Source organism: Euprymna scolopes, chromosome 21, assembly GCF_053919585.1.
Source record: "Euprymna scolopes isolate OS-2025 chromosome 21, ASM5391958v1, whole genome shotgun sequence".
In the NCBI taxonomy this organism is placed as follows: Eukaryota; Metazoa; Mollusca; class Cephalopoda; order Sepiida; family Sepiolidae; genus Euprymna; species Euprymna scolopes.
The window spans coordinates 37982828-38002811 of NC_136502.1; the positions used below are offsets into that span (position 1 = coordinate 37982828).

The window sequence follows — 19984 nt, forward strand, 5'->3', positions numbered from 1 at the left end:
TAAGACTTTGAAATTATCAAAAGTTTATTTCTGTCAACACACTTTTGTAAAAACTTTGCCAATGCTAGCTAGGGGACAGGACAAAAGCACACTGGACAAAACCCGCCATCTAATTAAAACAAAACAGATAAAATCCCAAATGAATAAAAGAAAACATTAAAATCACTTTTTATATTTTTATTTCAACTTAAATGAATTTAAGAAAATTAGAAACCGGACAACTAATTTTGGCAATGTATGAAAATTAAGCATCTATGGAATAAATGTCAATTGAAAATGGATTTTAAGACCATTCTTTAAGAGGATATAGTTTTACACAGGATTCAAGTGTCTCTCACAGAAATATACATATTTTTAAATATTTACTCTTGCTTGAAGACAAATAAGCCGATTTTTCTAAGTTAGGTACGAGTTCTAAGGACACTTGCATTGTCTTTTACAATTATTATATAGATAAAAAAAGTAATAAATTAAAATCCTATTACTAGATTTAATTAATCGTAATAAATTTCGGTTTATTCATGAATATGTTAGCAATTATAAAATTTTGTTAATAGTTTAAATAAAAAAATCAATTACTCCGTGACTGTTCGAAACTTGAAAGGAATTCGGTAGTACTTAAACAAATAGAAAGCCACTTAAATAGCATTTGAGGTGTAGTGCTTAGTTTCTATTTAAAATTGTATCCCTCCTATATGACAATCTGTTTTCAGGCGATTTTTAATCCGTAGTTGCTTAATGTTTCTACAGTTCCAAAATTACGTAATTTTCCGTTGCATCATTTAATTATCAGTGATGTTTAAAAGTATTTTTCTTGACAAAAATGTTTTGTTTAATTTTTCAACATTTTTCGGAACATGTAAATCAACTGGTTTCTTTGAAAGGTTACCTAGAGAATTTATGCAAATTAAACATTGTTTTTTGTTTTAAAAGTAAAATAAATTTACATCGTATTTTGATGTTATTATCATTTTAGTTTTAGTGATAATTTAAAAACAATAAATATTTATCATTAGTACCAATAATGAAAAATTAACTTAAAAATTTAAAAGAATCGGAAAATAGAGACTGTAGAGGACTAGGACATATAAATCTTAATCTCGTTACAAAAGAAAATAATGGAAAGAAGGAAACAAAGACTCAATTGATGGATAAGATAAACGTGTCGTTTATTTGCTGTTGAAAGAATGAATGTTTTAGATATAACACGTGTTCATGTCCGCGCGGGTGTAACCATCGTTTGTTGCGGGACTGGTAGTATAGAAGGAAAAAGGAAACGTGTGTTCATCTCGCTATCGTTTAGGAAGAGAAGTGAGTAATGTAGTGGAAATGAGAAATGGCAGTCCATCGTGTAGACAAAGAAAAGGATAGAGGGTTGACATCAGTTAAACTGTGCGCCATGTTAGAAGTCAGCTACGCGGTGGTGTTCTCTGGGACAAGTTGTATATATATAGAGAGAAAGAGTGAGAATGTCAATCCAGTTCATGGAGAGAGAAAGCGTATAAAGTGTACGTATGGTCTGTTAGCTTTTTGTCCCACATAGTAGCAAGTGGTGTGAGGTACGCGCGTGCGGAAACGGCGGTGGCTGGTGCGCTGACCACTCACCTCAGAAGGCGGGTTGGAAAAAGATGCTGCTTATTGCTCTTGCTTTTATAATTGTTTCCAGTGGCCTTTTGTGCATGTGTGGATTTCCTTTGAAAGGGGAAGTGACGTCGCCCATGTGAGTACATGTGTGTACGTTAGCATGTGTGTATACACGTGAATGTGAGTGTATATATGCGAACGTGAATATATGTACGTGTGTGGACGTGCGCATATGTTTGTGTGCGCGTATGTATATGACAAGTAATATGGCTTGAAATGTTGACGTGTGTTTTTGTGTGAGACTAGAAAAGGCTCACGCAGGACATATTTTTTTATACCCTCAAAAGTTCCAATTTTTCTTTACAACCATAAAGACTCATTCCGGTATAAAATTTCAAATTTTTTGTTAGCTTTTATTTATTTTTACCTTTTCAAAATGCCGTTCTTGGCACGTGCCGCCTGGGGCGGACCAGCTTCTCACCGCCCTTGCTACGCCACTGCATTTGCTCTCTCATGTATATTGGCATTCTAGAGTGAAAGGATACAATCAGTTTACAGCGAAACAGTATTTTATGTGGATGACTATAATGCTCCCTATCTTAGGTTGAGCATTTGGGAAGTGATATACAAACTGCCATTAGCGTATGAACAAATTGAGCTTAGGTAGTTTGGACAATGTCAAAACATTGCTAATTCACTGCTCGCATAGCAGCAGCCGTATAGCGCAACATTTGGGCGATTGGGTTTCGATCCTGGCTTGAGGTAGTTGCTTGTCTAACCGCACTGATGAGCTGTGAAACAGCGAAACAGTACTGTATGACTATATATATATATAATCAGCTGTACTCAGTCAGCCACGCATTGCCATGGCTGAGGCTGATTGAGGCAAGTATTAGATTGATTTATATCACAAACATGAACACAAAGAAAAACACACACAGGCACACACACACACACACGCACTATGCAAATGATCAGGAATAGACAGTTTAAAGGCTTCAAAATCACACAGATATTTTAAAGTATATAAACTGTCAATTTCTGGTTATGATTAAATCATAGTGTTTGTCTCGGCTATATTATTTACTTAATCCAGTTTATTTTTTTATTTATAAAGAAAGAATTTTAGTCGTACTATAAAAAAGATTTATCTAGCGTAAAAAAAGATGAAATAATGGCTTATCAGCATGTGCCAATGTGTCGAAAAACAGTATTTAATAACAACATGTACGATCTATGTAAACACAAAAGAGTTAGCAATGTAGCGTAACTGTATGAGAACAATTAATGTCTAAAATGTAAAAAATAAAAGAATTCTTCACTTATGGACATGTCTCGATGTGTCACAGTTGGTTATTATGTTTGTATTCGGTTTATTTTATTTAAAACGATTGTCTCTTGTAGAGAGTGACACCATATTATAAAATTTCTGGAACGTTTGTTTTTGTAATAAGATTTAGATTTTGAAATGAACGAATTGTCAGCTCTCAGTCAATGAGATTAGGCGGAATGTGAGAAGGGAGAATTCATTATTTTTGAATTGGGAAATGGAAAGATTATGGCATGTCTACAAGTATATGGTTCAGTTAATAAGGGTGAAATATCTTATCTGTCGAAAGTGCAGAAATCCTCCCAGTGATGAATGGGGCAGTAGAAGAACTTGTTATTTAGAGAAAAAAATAGGAACTACTTCCTTCTAAAAATGGTTGCGGTTGTGATGATGTTGCTCCTAGGATGAAATGTAGGATTGTATTTTAGCGACTAAATGTGTCTAAAAAGGGCGTTCTAAAGTTACAAAAGATAGTGACTAATATTCTAATGATAATAAATTAGTATGTGGCATCTGTTGTTGCAAACCTACGATACTTTGGTCCAGGGGGGAATTTCTGCAATCAAAATATTATGTAGGAGAGAAGATAAGGTATTAATATATATGGTATGTTTTTAAAATATAGTGAAATGAATGCTCTAAGTCAAATAAATATTTGAAAGCAATTTTTCTCAAATATAATATTCTATTTACAAAAGGGTTTTAGTAAAAAAAAAAATTAATCATTTAGTAATGAATTAATTATGAAAAATTTGGGTACATACTGGTTAAATGTCCAACATATATAAAATAATTGTATATTCCACCATCAGAATATGTTCCTAAATTTTAAAGATGACTTTTGAGAATTCATATTATTTGGATTATCTGGACAACTGTTAAGCGTTCTTTTCATAATGTTTCGGTCGATGTAATCTCCGACCTTCTTCAGATGTATCTTGTTAAACTCGGGAATCTTTCTATCGAACTCAGAAATGTGCACAGGATTTCGAACGGAACCCTTTATTTAATTCACGAGGGCAGCATGCTTTTATTCCATTGACCATGACTGGGAAGAAGTCCAAATTGTATTTCGAGTGACATCTACAGGATTAGACCTTCAACTTTCAAATGAACAACTGCATTTCACCAAGTACTTTATCCATTACGCCGTGGATCGTTACTACTCCCATGGATTAAACAAAGTTCGAAATTCCATGCAGATTCCCGATTTTTGACAGAAAGATTAGAGTTCGACAGAAAAATTACCGAGTTTGACAAGATACACCTGAAGAAGGTTGGCGGGTACATCAACCGAAATGTGAAATTAACACTGAAGATGAGAACAGTAGTCCGAAGAATCTGAATATTATGGTTACAATAATGTATTTCTAGTATGCATGAAATAATGTTAAGAATGCTTTCGTTAATGGTAGCAGTAAATTTTTATATGGACATTTATGATTTTATACTTAATCTAATTGATCATTTATTGATTTAAGTGGAGTGATTAAAAGAAAAAGTATGACGAATATGATCAGAACATCCCTTGCTTGCTATCCTGCTGTCCAAATTAATTAAATAAGTAGTTTTAAATGAAGGAATCTGAGAGAAATACCTTCAAATACTCATATAAGCATTTAAATTACATTTAAGAAATTGTATTTCATGTTCAGATAAAAAGAAATTGATTTTCAAATTTGAAAATATGCTCTAAAATATTTTAAGTTTTAATTGCATCATTCGTCAACTTCTACTACAGCTGTTTAATTTGAAGGTTTAAAATGCAACTTCTAATTTGGAAGTTAACCTTCTATTTGGAAGCATTTTTAATTTGGAAGTAAATTGTTTATTTGAAGATACACCTTCCAATTTGGAAATTAACCTATTTTGAAGTAAATACAACTTCTAATTTAAACGCTAAAATGTAAATCGAAAATTAAGTTTGTAATATGGAAGTAGAATTTCTAATTTGGAAGTCGTAATTTTAGAACTTGTTTTTTTAAAGTTGAGCTATTTTAAATTTAAATATAAAAAGTGTAGTACACTACGACTTTTCCGTACAAGTGCACTTTCCAGTTAACTGGAAACCTTTTTGTTTTCATTTTTGGAAGAGTTACACTAGGGAAAAGAGGATACAATCCAAAATTTAATGATTTTTCAAACAAAAATATCTCGAATTATTATTTTTTAATTTACTAATAAAATGTATGTAAGGCATAAACACGTTGACACAGCATTTCCTATTAGATCACTGAAGTTAAACGACGTTGAGACTGGTCAGTAATAAAATAGGTGGCCATTTTGTAATATTATGTGCTGTATGTACTCTGAAGCCTGAAGAGAGATAGGCAGCACCAGGCTATTCTTGTGCAAGACACGTTACATGAAATAATGCAGTCATCCATCATCACCACCATCATCTAATAAAATGTAACAAAAGTTAAATTATACCTTTTTTTTTCAAACAGATAAATTTCTTTCATAAAAATCTTAAAAGTCTAAAAATCATATTTTTGATTGACTCCTCTTTTCCCTATCGTAACTCTTCCGAAACTGAAAACAAAACAATACTCCCAGTTACCTAAAGTGCAATAAAGGTGAGATTGTATAGCGTCAATTGTAGTCTTCAATAAAAAAAAAAATCATTTGTGTTTGTCAAGTACAAAAATTTCATCATATTTGCAGATATTCCCAAGATGAGATTGTTAGTCTTAACTCGTTGTCATGACAACCGCTTAGTAAACAAGTGAACCCACGGACGACCGACGTAATTAAAACTGCTATGTACCACAGCCAGGGAGTCCTACGCACTACTACGATTTCCCAACCTGGGGGCCACACCACAATACAACAAGATAATGTTTATTGCATTCTCCACATGTTTTAGTTTTCTTTTCCTTCATCGTTGTTCTGCCCATATTCATCTAACATAAAATCATATCTAGAGATTTTCGAAAGTTAGACCTAAATAGCATTTAAGTTAACATATCAATTTGCTTCTGACTAGCCAATTTTCATTTGTTATTGTTCTTATTTACTTTGCCTCCCCACGAGGGCAGAGTTAGACACCGTCGTTTTTTATTGGCACTATAATAATGTACTTCACTACAGTTTATATAAAAAAATATATTTATGCAGTTCAACTCAGACAATAGGAAATGTAGAAACATTTTTCAATTACGACTGAAAAATCAGAATCATCAAAATGCAATAAAAAGATTTTTTGTTTCGGAAATATTTTCAAGGTTTCAAAAATTACAAATTACGATTATTTTCAAATTTTCAGTCCTTTTATTTATTTATTTATTTTTTATAAAGGACTCATATTTTTTGTAATATTTGTATTATTTGGACTACTGTTCTCATTCTGAAAAAGGTCGGAGGTTATAATCGATCAAAACGTTAGAATAACGCCCAAGATAAGAGCAGTAGTCTGAATAATACATAAAAAAGATTTAATTCACAACTAAAATTTTATTTCTTTTTCTATATATTTATTTTTAAAATGGGTAAATAAAACTAAAAACTAAAATGACTTCACTACATCCCGGACAACACCTGCAATAACATTTTATAATTCATCATTGTAAAAAATTAAAGAAGAAAAAAAAAGAAAAAAGTTATTTGCACTTACAACTAAAATTGTATTTTATTTTCCGTATAAGTTTAAAAATTTGAAACAAAAATGACTTGACTGCCCCGGGGCAACACCGGGGAGATACAGCTAGCAATACATAAAAGGGTCCAGTTGAAAAATTCCCGGAAAGCAATAGACACCTGAAGAAAGCCAAAGATTAGAACAACTATGCTGAGAAGAAAAACAAAGGTCTGAAACCTGTAAATATTGTAGAAAATGGATTCTGTTGCAGTTTTTCCCTTCACAAATGCTGACTGTTGCTGCTGCTGCTGCTGCTGTGCTGCTGCTGAATCCTGCATGAATCCAGTAAACCAGGTTCGATCATCAGTGACTTGATGTTGATATCGCTTTCGAGTTAATGGCTGTGAAAAAAGGCACGAAAGCTATTCTCCCTGTGCTCTCTGTTCCATCGCCAATCATCTCGACGCAGTCTTGTCACTGGCTTATTGTTGTCACTGCATTTCGTCTCCTTCTGTCTCCAGAGATAATGGATGTGTTTTTTTTTCTGAAAGGGTACCTGTTGATGATGTGTTTATACTGAAGAAAAAGTTGCACAATCCCAAACTGGCGTCTTTCCTAATCCAGTTTTGATGAGTTGAGTCCAAGGAGAAAGTGAAGGTGATCAGTAGCAATGCTCGAATAAGTGGAACAGGAATAGTGTTATCTTAGAACTTTACATTATTATAATCTAGTTGCTCTACTAAAGCTTTGCAGTCTATTTTACCCTACTATATTATATATAACTACAGGAAGTGATATGGGATCGTACCTTGATGAATAATTGTTTGGCTTTATATAAAAAATAAATATAAATGGTTTTAGATGTTTGAATAGGAACATGTAAATCTGAGTATCAGACGAATTTGAAAATACGTGTTTCTTTGCTTACTTTTGTAAAGGAGTTTGAATGGTGTCATGCTAAAAACGTTCATTTAAACTGTTAAAATAACAGATTCTGGAAATGTATTTTATCCATAAAAAAGTAATTAAAATTAGACATTTTTTTTTATAAGAGAGTGATTATTTGTCAAAGGCCACTCGAGGATAAAGGTTAATAGGTGTCAGGTGGACGGTAAGACAACACCTTGATGATTGAGAGTAGAATAGGGAATTGGATAGAACTTGATTATTTAAGAGGACGGCTCAACAAGAACTTGTTTACATTGGACTTGAAAACGACCATGTTGTAGTCAGCTGGAAAGCAGCCCAAGAGTATACAGTCCCGCAGGCCTAAATTTTGTTCATGGAATTTGCATTTAGTTTTAGGCAGATAGAAAGTAGGGGAAACTGTTGACAGTGGTTGTAGCTAGACGAGTGTTTTTCAAGGGGGGCGCATAGACTGAAGTTCCATTGAGCACCTAAAAGTTCTTTCTTCATGAAAGGTCACCCCATGAAGATTTTTTTGGCACGTATGCCTAAAACCCCCAATGCAATTGTTATAAATTTACTTTGAAAATAATGTGATGATAAATGGATTAATCATAGCTAAGGGCAATCTGAAAGCTTCCTTTTCATTTGTTACTACGTTATGACGTAAGGAAGGGATCCACTTTCTCTCCCTGGATTGCTCCACTTATTCTTGATCTTAACCTTATAATGCTGAATGTTTAGTTAGGCGACATTAAGTACTATTTTTTTTTTTTTTTTTGTATGACTCGATGAGGATTGCCCAGGTCTCCCAATCCATTAGCAAACTTTTAAACCAAATGACGATATAGTTAGAAAAAATTATCTAGATTTTGGTATAATGATAGTAACGTTAAACATTTAATAGGTTAAGTAATTTCTTTTTTGTCGTGTTTTGGCATATACTGGCGTTTTACATTCTCTGCTAGAAAACGCCGATAGAACTTCGGCTTCAGCACAGTAAGTTAAATGCATAAGTAGCGGAAAAAAAATCTAAATAAGAAATGTAAATTAATGGGAAAGACTTCACAATCCGATCATATTTTGTACAAATAAATTTCACTTTACACCTAACTTGTCCATTAAATTTCAATTATGTAGGTCCAGTAGTCTGTTTTTTTGACATTCAATAATGGCGAAATTGTCAATAATACAGACACCCTCCTCTGCTTGCGTTACCTTGATTTGAGTTGTAATGTCTTCAACTCGGGAATTGTTTTGATAGGCATTATCTCTTAGATAAACTCATAGATGTGTGATACTATCGACGTCCCCCAGAGTGTTAGGAAGTGATTTAAAAAAAAAAGGAGGAAAAACTATAAAGAAAAAGAGGAAATAAGTTGATCAGCAAAACAAAAGGTATAGGAAGTGAGGTTAGTAGAAAGACAATGAGCAGAAAACGGTTTACCAAGGTTTTTTTTTTTTTTTTTTTACATAGGCATCACCACATTATCAAGGCCAAGAGGCCACTCAAGGATAAGGGTTAAAGAGTGTACAGTAGAAATTGGACAATAGAGTAATCATTAGTAATGAAAATTTGGTAAATTTTATAACTTACATGGAACGGTTCATCAAGAACTTATTTACGTTAGACTTGAAGACAACCATATTGTAGTCAGCCGGAAAGCAGGAAAACGGAAGACAATTCCACAGGCGTGCAGTTCTAAGAAAGAAGCTTTGTTCATGGAATCTACGTTTAGGCTTAGGCACAGATAAAGAGTGGGGGGAATTATTGATAGTGTTTACAGCTAGACGAGTGTTTCTTGTGAAAGTTTGGCGAGGAGGGACCATAGATTGAAGCTCAGTCGAACACTTTCCATGAAAATAACGATACATCAGAGACAAACTCGCAACATCTCTTCTGTGAGATAGAGGTTGCAAGGAAGAGAAAAGGACATCTCCTACGAGGCTACGAAGTTTATTTTGAACTCTATTAAGGCAGACCAAGTCCTTTCTAGCAGCTCCTGCCCAGATGTGGCAACAGTATTCCATCCTTGGACGTACCTGGCTCTTATATAGATAGAGAATAGCATCAGCAGTGAGATATCTACCGGATCGATAGAAAGATCCCACCATTTTTCCAGCGGCCTTGGCAACAGATTTGATGTACATGTTCCATTTAAAATCAGGAGTAATGGTCAAGCCAAGAAGCTTGTCAAAACTTGAGGCCTCCTGAAGACGAGAGCTATTCATTTCAATTGATGCCAGATGTGGATCAGAATGTTGAGGATGTGAAGAGAGAAGCTTGGTTTTAGATGCATTAAAAGTAACCAGCCACTCCTTACCCCATTGTACTATGTGCTCAAGATCAGAGGAGAGAGAATTGGAGAGAACTTGGTCGCTTACTGTCTTAGATGTGCTACCATAAATGGTAGTGTCGTCAGCATAAATGTCTACAAATGATGTAAGGATGTGATTTGGAAGATCATTAATGTAGATCAGGAAAAGAGTTGGGCCCAGGATGGACCCCTGAGGGACACCGGCATTAATACTGTGAGCTTCTGATTTTTGCCCCTCAACTACTACTCTTATGAACCTATCAGAAAGAAATGATTTAATAATTGAGAAGACATTTCCAGCAATACCATAGCTAGAGATCTTATGAAGTAAACCTTTATGCCATACCCTATCAAAGGCCTTAGATATGTCAAGAGCAATTGCCCTAGAAAGGTTGCCTCCGTCGAGAGATTTGCTAATCCTATGAGATATAACTGTAAGCACATCTGCTGTAGATCTAGCAGAACGGAAACCATATTGAGTGTCACTAAGAAGGTTATTTTTGCTGAGATGGTTGATTACTTCTGTATTTAATACAGATTCCAGCAACTTACTCATGACGCACAGGAGACTTATTGGTCTGTGCTGAGAGGGGATGAGCGATCACCTGAATTCTTAAATACAGGGCATACTGATGAAATTTTCCAGGGAGATGGGAAACTATTCTCCTTAAGACAACGTTTAAACAGTCTTGGAAGTATGGGCGCTAGTTCAGGTTGAAATTTTTTGAGTACTATAATTGGAATACCGTCAGGGCCAGTTGCTTTACTGGAATCAAGGTTTTTGATTAGCTTGGCAACATCACGTACAGATATACGTATATCACATAGCGTGTTTTCTGATACAGGAGGAAATATTGGGAGTTGGCGGCCTTGATCGCAAAGGGTAGAATTAGCTGCAAAGTTCTTGACAAAGAGTTTGGCTTTGTCTGATGCTGACGAGATTACCTCAGGTCCATTGATAATAGTTGGGATGGAGCACACGCTTCTGTTCAGGATTCTGTTTGCTATTTGCCAAAACTGGTGGGAACCAAGCCGCTGCTCAGCTACTTTGGACTTAACAGATTGAGCATACAACTCTCTTGCATTCTTTATTACTTTCTTACAATGGTTGCTGGCAGTCCTGAAAGCGGCTTTAGTTTCCATACATCTATTACGTTGGAAACAGTGGAAAAAGTGATTTCTGTGCGCAATGGCTGTTAGGTTTTTGCTGAAACTTTTTCGAGAGTATGAAACGGTCAATGCCTACAATTAACCATTCCGTCAGGTCTGATACTATAGAGGACACATCCTTTTTAAACATGGAATGCAGAGGTAGATCAGATATAAATGTACGGAAGCTATCCCAGTCAGCCTTAGTGTATCGATATACTGTACGATGGAGAGGTACGTCTGGGGACTTATTACATTTCATTTTTATCTTAATTGATACAACAGAGTGGTCGGAAGAGCCAAGAGGCGACAGAAAAGAAACTGAACATAGTTCATGGCAAGTTGTGAGAAAAAGGTCTAGTAGGCTTGCATACTGGCCGTCATTGTCGGGCACACGGGTGGGTTCCTGAACAATCTGAGTGAGGTCATAGGCAATGGAGAAATCATGACAGAACCTCCCCTCATCATCGGTCTTGTTAGAGTGGGTCAACCATTCGACGTTGTGAACATTGAAGTCACCACATACGTGAATGTTAGCTGAAGGATAAGCAGATAAGACTTGGTCAATTTTCTCAGATATGCTTTGAAAGATAGTAACTCCGCTGTTATGGGGGCGATAGAGAGTAAATATAAATGCCGTAGTGTGAGCTAAAGCAACCCGGAAGCACATATAGGGTAAGTTCGGATCTTCCCTGGAGATGTCCCTACCACATGGAAAGCTATCTTTAATATAGGCACATATTCCATGCCCATGGCGATCTTGGGGGTCAGATTTAGAAGTTAAGTTAGAGTATCCTTTAATTGCGAACTCTTCTAGGGAAATAGCCTGTCCAATGCCAGTTTCACTTAAAAATAAAAGGTCTGGTTTAGTCTCCTGTAATTGGGTTTCTACCTCTGGAAGGTTAGAACGTAGACCCCTGATGTTGGAGAAGGAGACATGGTAGTAGGGGTCTACGTTGGAAGTTGGAGAACCGGGTTTAATCGTGTATTTTTTCTTGAAACTTGTCATGATGAAATTTTGGAATTTGTGGACTAGGTCGTCAGATTTACTTAGAGCAGGACAGAGAGGGGAAACTAAGAGAGAAAAAGAAACAAAGAATTTTTTTTTATTTGTAGCTAATGATAAGGTACACAAAAGAAAGCTGAAATAGGATTGTTAATCAAGATGTGGTAGCGATTGTGACCAAGGACCAAACATAAAAGCCAATACATTTAGTTTACGGACAGTTTTACGTGTGGGAGCGAGTTTTGCGACAATCTACAATGTACGGAGAATCTTGAGTTGACAGGAGTTAAGGACAGTTTACAGTTTGAGACAGTTGAAGCAGATGGAGAGATGAATTAATCAACTGATTGACGAACATAACCTCGACAGATGACTAAAATATGGATGTTAGCATTTAGAGAATCGTTGTCCACGATGGTTTTACAGAAACATCCCGATCCCAACGGAATGTGACAAAGTTTGTGTCTTCTGTGTTTTTAGTTGTTTTATTTTTTATACTTGCGAGTCAGTGCTTGCCCCGTCGCCAGTCACCAATGTATGAGGGATGATGACACGGCCAGAAGAGAAGATGACAAAAAAGGAAACCATGGCACGAGGTTGTCGATTGAGAAAGAGCACATGGTTTCACATAGAAAGTTAGTCTCATGAGGATTGCAACTCTCACAGCGGAGATTATCAGCAAAGTGTCCTTCCATATTATTGAATGGAGATAAAGCATGGGTGAAATTTGGTGGACAATTCAGGTTTGGTTTGTTTTATGGCATATCAACGATCTATAGATTATTTAATGCATTTCATGTATGCAAATTTTTATTTAATGAGCAAAAAAGGTGGACTTATAAACAATCTATGGGTTATTTAATGCTGAACAAAAGTGTCAAATGGAATCCTGTGGGTAAGCTAATTATTTTGTAGTCTTAGAAAATACCAATCCAAGAAGGTTTATAGTAAGAGAAGGAAAATTATTCTAGAAAATATTACTCAACACGAATGATCCTCACCCACTATTGACCACTGCCTTCTAGTATTTATTTGGAGGGAAAATAAAAAATGAAGCATGCATGATCTCCCGTGAGTGCACACTGAAGGGGGCATAAAAAAATGACTAAGTTCAGCACTTGCCCCCTCTCTCCATTTAACCCCAAAAGTGTACCTTGGTAAGATTTTTTGGCATGTATGCCTAAAACCCCCAATGCAATTGTTATAAATTTACTTTGAAAATAATGTGATGATAAATGGATTAATCATAGCTAAGGGCAATCTGAAAGCTTCCTTTTCATTTGTTACTACATTATGACGTAAGGAAGGGATCCACTTTCTCTCCCTGGATTGCTCCACTTATTCTTGATCTTAACCTTATAATGCTGAATGTTTAGTTAGGCGACATTAAGTACTATTTTTTTTTTTTTTGTATGACTCGATGAGGATTGCCCAGGTCTCCCAATCCATTAAAAGTCCCCAGACTGGTGAAAATGAACAAATGGTCAAGTTTTAGGCCTTAACATATGTAAATTTGACTTCTGCACCATGCAAAAGAAAGAAATGACTAAGTCCATCACTTGCTCCCTGACACACATTTAGTCCCCAAGGGTTTAGCATATTTAAATTTGAGTTCAGCACCATGCAAAACTGCTAATAAATAGACATACACAGAAAACTTTGGACAAATATGGTAAAATAGTCCCAGAAATGGAGTGTGCTTATTAGCCCTAAAAGAGCCCCTGGGGCACACTCAAGAATTATCGCGAAGTATAGACAAATAAAATTATACAGAAATCAGTGAGTTACTACTTTTCAGAAAGTTTTATAAAAATCCAACGCATCAATAAACACAAAAGTGTCAATTTTAGCCATTTTAACCCAAAGGCATCCCTATGGGGGCAACCAGAGTTTTCCCAGAATATCCGTTCTGTTACTTTTTTACTCATATCATGTTTAATGTTTCTGCAAAATTTCAAAAAATCCCAAGGCGTAATTATTGAGAAAAGTGCGGACAGACGAACAGACAAGGATGAATTTACAGGTCCATCCTCCTTTTGTTGGGGGGACAAAAAATTGAAGTGATATGATTTTTAAAAGAATCAGATTGAATAATATGGTTGGGGATGGACTTTTATATACTAAGACATGACGTAACTGGATTGAGCCGCTTTGTCATAGAAAGTTAATGTTCCCATTCAGGATCACAACTCTGACTAAGGAGAGTATCAGCAAAGTGTCCTTCCATATATTGATATAATCATGATAAAGCAAAACTGTTGGACATTCATGAGTGAAACTTGGTAGACAATTCAGATTTCGTTTGTTTTACAGCAATATCAACGATGTATGGGTTATTTCATACTGAATAAAAGTATCAAATATAATCCTATAGGTAGGCTAATTATTTAATACTAGTGGGACCTGTAGAAATTCCACAGGAGACTTATTCATATGTAATATATTGATGTTGGCATTCTGTAGACGTTCAGTGTAAATGAAGAGGCTCTGATAGTATTGTAGCTCTTTTGTTAAAAGTGCAAAAGTATTTATCTAAGCTAGCATGAATGCCCGGTAAAGCCCGGTTGTAAAGTACGCTTAAATATGGTATTTCAATTTTTGCAGATTTCATATATAATATTATAAAGTTAATGTTCTATCGATTTTTATATATTATAAAGTTGTGATTTAAAAAAAAAAAAAAAAAATATCTATATCACTTGGGTGGATTAGCGTGAATCGAAACCGAAAACTTGAGTTCGTTCAGCCATAATCGAAACCAAAACCAAAACTTATGAAGAATTCTTGGTAAAATTATTTATTACAAGAAATAGGAGTACATAACAATTAAACGACCTGGATGTAAGCATGATATAGAAAATAACACACATGCTATCGTATTAATATATAAATTCTCAGAAAACCGTACTCCCAGAGAACATTACGGTGCTTCTTTGTTAATAGAACAAAATTCAAAAAAATCAAAATATTGAATTTACAGTAAAATCAATATTGCCACAGTAATGGACATATCCAAAAATAACGAAAAACGATATGGTAGAAAAGTAATTACTATTGAAAACAGTTTTCAAAGACAATTAGCAAAAATTGAGTTTTGCTAAACTGGCCTAGGATTTTCCAGATTTTCAGAAAATAAATAAGTTCCTTGTTACGATTCGAACTCTCCCGTTTATTTATTTTTGTGTTTTAGCAAAACTCAATTTTCGCTAATTGTCTTCAAAAACCGTTTTCATTACTAATTGATTTTTTTTTTTTACCTCATCGTTTATCGCAATTTTTGGATATGTTCGATTTTTACTCTAATAAGGAAGAAGCACCAACATTGCTCTTAAAAAACATTACTCATTAAAACATTTACTCTTTGTGACTGGTAATCTTCGTTGTTCTCAACACGATTAACCTTCATTCATTGCATTCTAATATCTGCTTGGGAAGAAGATAAAAAGGAGAGCGGCTAAAGTTCACGTTTTCTTTCACTTTATTTTCCGCCTTTGGGTTCGTCACGTGTTCGAGCCTCCCTCCCTACTAATACAGTTTTTCTTCTTTTACACCTACAACCACCCAGGCAACGCTGGATACCCCCGCTAGTCTATAATATAAAATCTGTCCGTTTAAATGTATGTATATATATGTATGTATGTATGCATGTCTCGCAAAAACTTATGACAGAAGCGACGGATTTTCTAGAGATTGGTATCGTTCTAAAGTTCGACCCTTCGGACGACAAATATCGAAAAATTGACCAAAAACATTAATTCCTTCACCCTCAACTGGCCACTTTTCTACAGGGAGGAGTCGCTTTTTTCGCCGATATTTTCGAAAGTCATCGCCTCTTTTCGATTGTCTAGCCTTAATTTAAACTTACCTCACTTCCGGTTTGGCGATGGGCGCTACAGTTAACGCGTCACATTTTTTTTTTTCACTTTCTTTTCCTCTTTCGCTGTACGGGTTCGAGCCTGCCTGCCTACTACTATTTTTTTTTTTTTTTTGCGCTCGAAATTTTCCATTTTTTTTTTTCCTCAACACACACCTACAGACACCCGGGCAACGCCGGGCACTCAGGCTAGTTTATTTTTTATTTTTAGAAGAATCAGATTGAATAATACGGTTGGAGATTAACTTATCGATACAAGGGAATGACGTGACCAACCGATTAATCAGATCCGTCTCTTTGACTTGCAGTCTAATAAGGGTTGAAATAGATTGCTGCCGATAATATAACCATTAATGAAACAAAATCACAGACTGCTCAGCCATCAGAATCCCATCCTAAGGCATCACAAGTCGTTACCCACAGTCTGCAGGAGCCCCTGTTTTTTTTTCGTTTTTTAGCTGCTAGTAGGGCCTTTACCACTCTTCACGCTTTGTTTGGAGCGATTTCCATAAAAAAAATTCACTAGGATTTTCCAGGCTTTACCTTTTTTTTTTTTTTTAACAAATTGGTTACTTCATATCAAGACTCGGAGTCCACTCGAGGATAAGAGTTAATGTGTGTATTCTAGCCATTAGGACAGTTGTGTAATAATTGTTTGTAGAAGTAATTTGGTATTATTAGATTATTTACAAGGACAGTTGAATAAGAACTTGTTTACATTGGACTTGAAGATAATGATGATGTAGTCAGCTGGAAAGCAGACCAGCGGAACAGAGTTCCATGGATGGGTAGTTCTAGGAAAGAAGCTTTTTTTCATGGAATCCATGTTTAGGTTTAGGCAACGATAGAGAGTGGGGGAATTTATTTTTTGGCTAGACGAGTGTTTTTTTTTTTTTTTTTTTTTTTTTGAATGGTTGTCTAAAATGTTACTACTTTTTCTGTATAAGATAAAGGCTTTACAGAGGAATAATATCTCACAAGTTGGCCTCCAGGGATGTCATCGACTTGTCTTTGTACATTCTGACATTATACGATGCACAAAATATAGTCTTTCTATAGAAGATGACCGTCTATACATGATAGGAACTACATCCTTCTTAAATCCTCCTGTTAATATATATTTACATAGAACAAAACATGGCGGATCTAGAGGAGTAAAATTTGACCACAAATCCTAATCCACATGTAACAGTAGTTGCACTCATTGACAAATTGATGATCTGGTTCTGAGAACAGCATGGCTTCACAGACGATCGCATATATTTGACAATGAGAAGACAGAACTGCTTCAGTTAGTGAAGTACCATGGACTGCGTGCAGGTTTATATAACAGTTTATAAGTTTGTATATAACAATCAACTATTAGATAAAACAGGTTTCACCATCAATTGATGAATGACTAAAGATGAGGCAAAATAATGTGTCATTATATTGCCAATAACATGGTGCAACAATGACAAATAAAAAATTGGAAGCTAAGTTGGTTGTGTCAGTTGAAATGCTATTTGGGTCTGACTGTGAAAATCCGACAAGATGATATTATATGTTAGATTATAGTCTTATAGTTTTATCCAATAACATGGTATAACAATAACATATGAAAATTGGCTATCCGGAAGCAAAGTTGGATTTGTTAGTTTAAATGCTATGTTGGTCTGACTTTGAAAGTCTTACAAGATAACTTTTTATGTTATATGAATAAAAATAGAGAGTACAGCGGCCAAAACGCTGTGGAAAAAAAAAGAACATCAAATCATAACTGCGCCATTTAGTGGAGTACCATGGGGTTAATATACAGGTTTGCGTATACATTGCATAAACATTGAATAAAACGCATGTTTCATTGTCAGTTGATGCATGACTTAAGGTAAGAGAATATAGATCCAGTAAAATTTAAACCGATTCTACAGAAGATGTGATTTTAAATGCAAATCACTCAAGACAACGCATGAAGCCACTTGATGTAAGGAGCTAACATGAACGAAAAATGATTATTACAAAGACAGGAAATGCCTATTGACCTTAGTTTTGAAAAGACCAAGGCTGTAGGTAGAAGGAAAACAGTGAGCAGGAAGAGAGTTTCACAACCTTGCAGTCCTTAGAAAGAAGCTACTGGAATAGGAAGCTGTATTACAATGAAGTATCAAAACAACGAATTGATGGAGACCACTAGACCAACGAGTTAAATGAGCTGGAACAAAGGAAGCAGGGAATAGACAATTCTGAGGAGTACATGCCATAATAGTCTTTGTAGAAAAAACAGACTAGCGACATTACATCTGTGAGAGAGAGGTTGCAGTGAAGAAGAAAGTTGTGGGGCCAATCAAATTACAGATTCGTTTCTGAAATTTATCAAGAACCTTCAAATGGGACAAAGATTCGCCAGCCCAAATATGTCAACAGTACTCCATGTATAGTTTGATAGTAGATTTGAATACAGAATATAGAATAGCCTCGGGTGTTATAAAGTGTTTAGAGCGATAGAGAACCCATTTTATGAGAAGAAAAATGTAATGGAAATCGCCCCAGACAAGACATGTAGCCACTTAATGTAATGAGCTAACAAGCACGAAAACTGGTTATCGCAAAAACAGGAGATGCCTATTGACCTTAGTCTTGAAAAAAAAAAAACAACAACAAAAATAACAAAGCTATAAGTTGGAGGAAAACAGTGAACAGGAAGAGAGTTCCACAAGTCTGTGATTCTTGGAAAGAAGCTACCGGAATAGGAAGCTGTATTACAATGAAGTACTGAAACATCAAATTGATGGAGGCCTCTAGACCAACGAATCAAACGAGCTGGAACAAAGGCAGTAAGAAATAGATCAGGAAATTCTGAGGAACACATGTCATAATAGTATTTGTAGAAAAGACTGAGACTAGCAACATCACGTCTGTAAGAGAGTGGTTGCAATGAAGAAGTGTGGGACCCAATTAAATTACAGATATGTTTCTACAATTTATCAAGAACGTTCCAATGGGACACAGTTCACCAGCTCAAATGTTACAACTGTACTCCATACTTGATCTGATGGTAGATTTGTAAAGATAAAGATATAGAATAACCTCGAGTGTGAGAAAGTGTTTAGAACGATAGAGAGAACCGATTTCACGAGAAGCATAAATAGCAATGGATTTAATATATGGACCACAAGAAAGATTTTAATGAGAAAGAAGGACTAAGAAGTTTTAGAATCGATTTCTCATCGAGAGCAGATCCATCTATAAAAATCTCAAAAAAAAAAAGGGACATGCCTGCGAGGGCAAATAGCTGTTGGTATCCATTGTATGCGTGTTAATACTCGGTCCGATTATGGACACGGTTCAAACAGTTTTTGTTGAAATCAAAATACATTTCTTTCTTTATTTGAAAAAGGACAACAATTACTTACCAATTCCAAATCCTACTGCAAAATTTGGTATAATTAGATGTCCTATATTCGTGGCAAATGGTATCTGGAAGAGAAACGATGAGCATTAGTAGACAAAGAAAATCTTATAGTTTTTAAATGATTCGATATAATTTGAAGAGCTTCAAATAAAACAGGTTTTGGTCTATGTTTCTTTCTCTCTATCTAACTAATATATATATATATATATATATATATATATATATATATATATATATATATATATTGTGCATTGATATTCATATTAAAAAACCTTTTTTATATTTATTTAAAAAGAAAATACAACTTGTTATATATGGATCGTGAAATTGCATTCGTATGCAAAAGATCTAGCTAATTTGCATATTGTTTTAAACATTCATTTTAATTAATTCCCTATTAATTTTTTTTCGGTTTTCTTATGGGATGATCATCTTTAGTTAACTATTATGTGTAATTATATTTATGCAGATAGTCTACATATGTAATATTTGCATAAAAAACTTATAAACACAAACTTCTTTTTATATATATATTTATGTATGTGTATTTATATATTTGTTTAAAAAATGTTGCCAACGAAACTACTCTCTCAGGTTTTGGTCTACAGACATGAAACTTAATATGTAGGGTATTTGAACCCATGCAAAATTTTATATTTGAGTTTTAGTCGGGGAAAATAGGCGCAAAAGTGTGAAAATTAAAAAAATTGAATTTACCAGGCGAGAGTTAAATATTGCCCGGTTATAAAATATGCTTAAATATGATATTTAGATTAATGCCGATTTCGTATTTATTACTATATTTTATTCGACTAAATATATAGTAATGATTTAAAAAGTTTTTAA

General features: G+C 34.8%; 1 protein-coding gene across 3 annotated transcripts in view; it reads right to left on the bottom strand.

The window, feature by feature from the left end:
* The window catches only part of LOC145242127 (synaptic vesicular amine transporter-like), an 802797-nt gene that overhangs the window by 50993 nt on the left and 731820 nt on the right, over positions 1 to 19984 (bottom strand). For all 3 annotated transcript variants that reach the window (XM_080105051.1, XM_080105049.1, XM_080105050.1), the window contains exon 14: positions 19140 to 19203. In XM_080105051.1, the coding sequence (XP_079961177.1) occupies positions 19140 to 19203 (64 nt within the window). The remainder of the gene's footprint in view (positions 1 to 19139; positions 19204 to 19984) is intronic.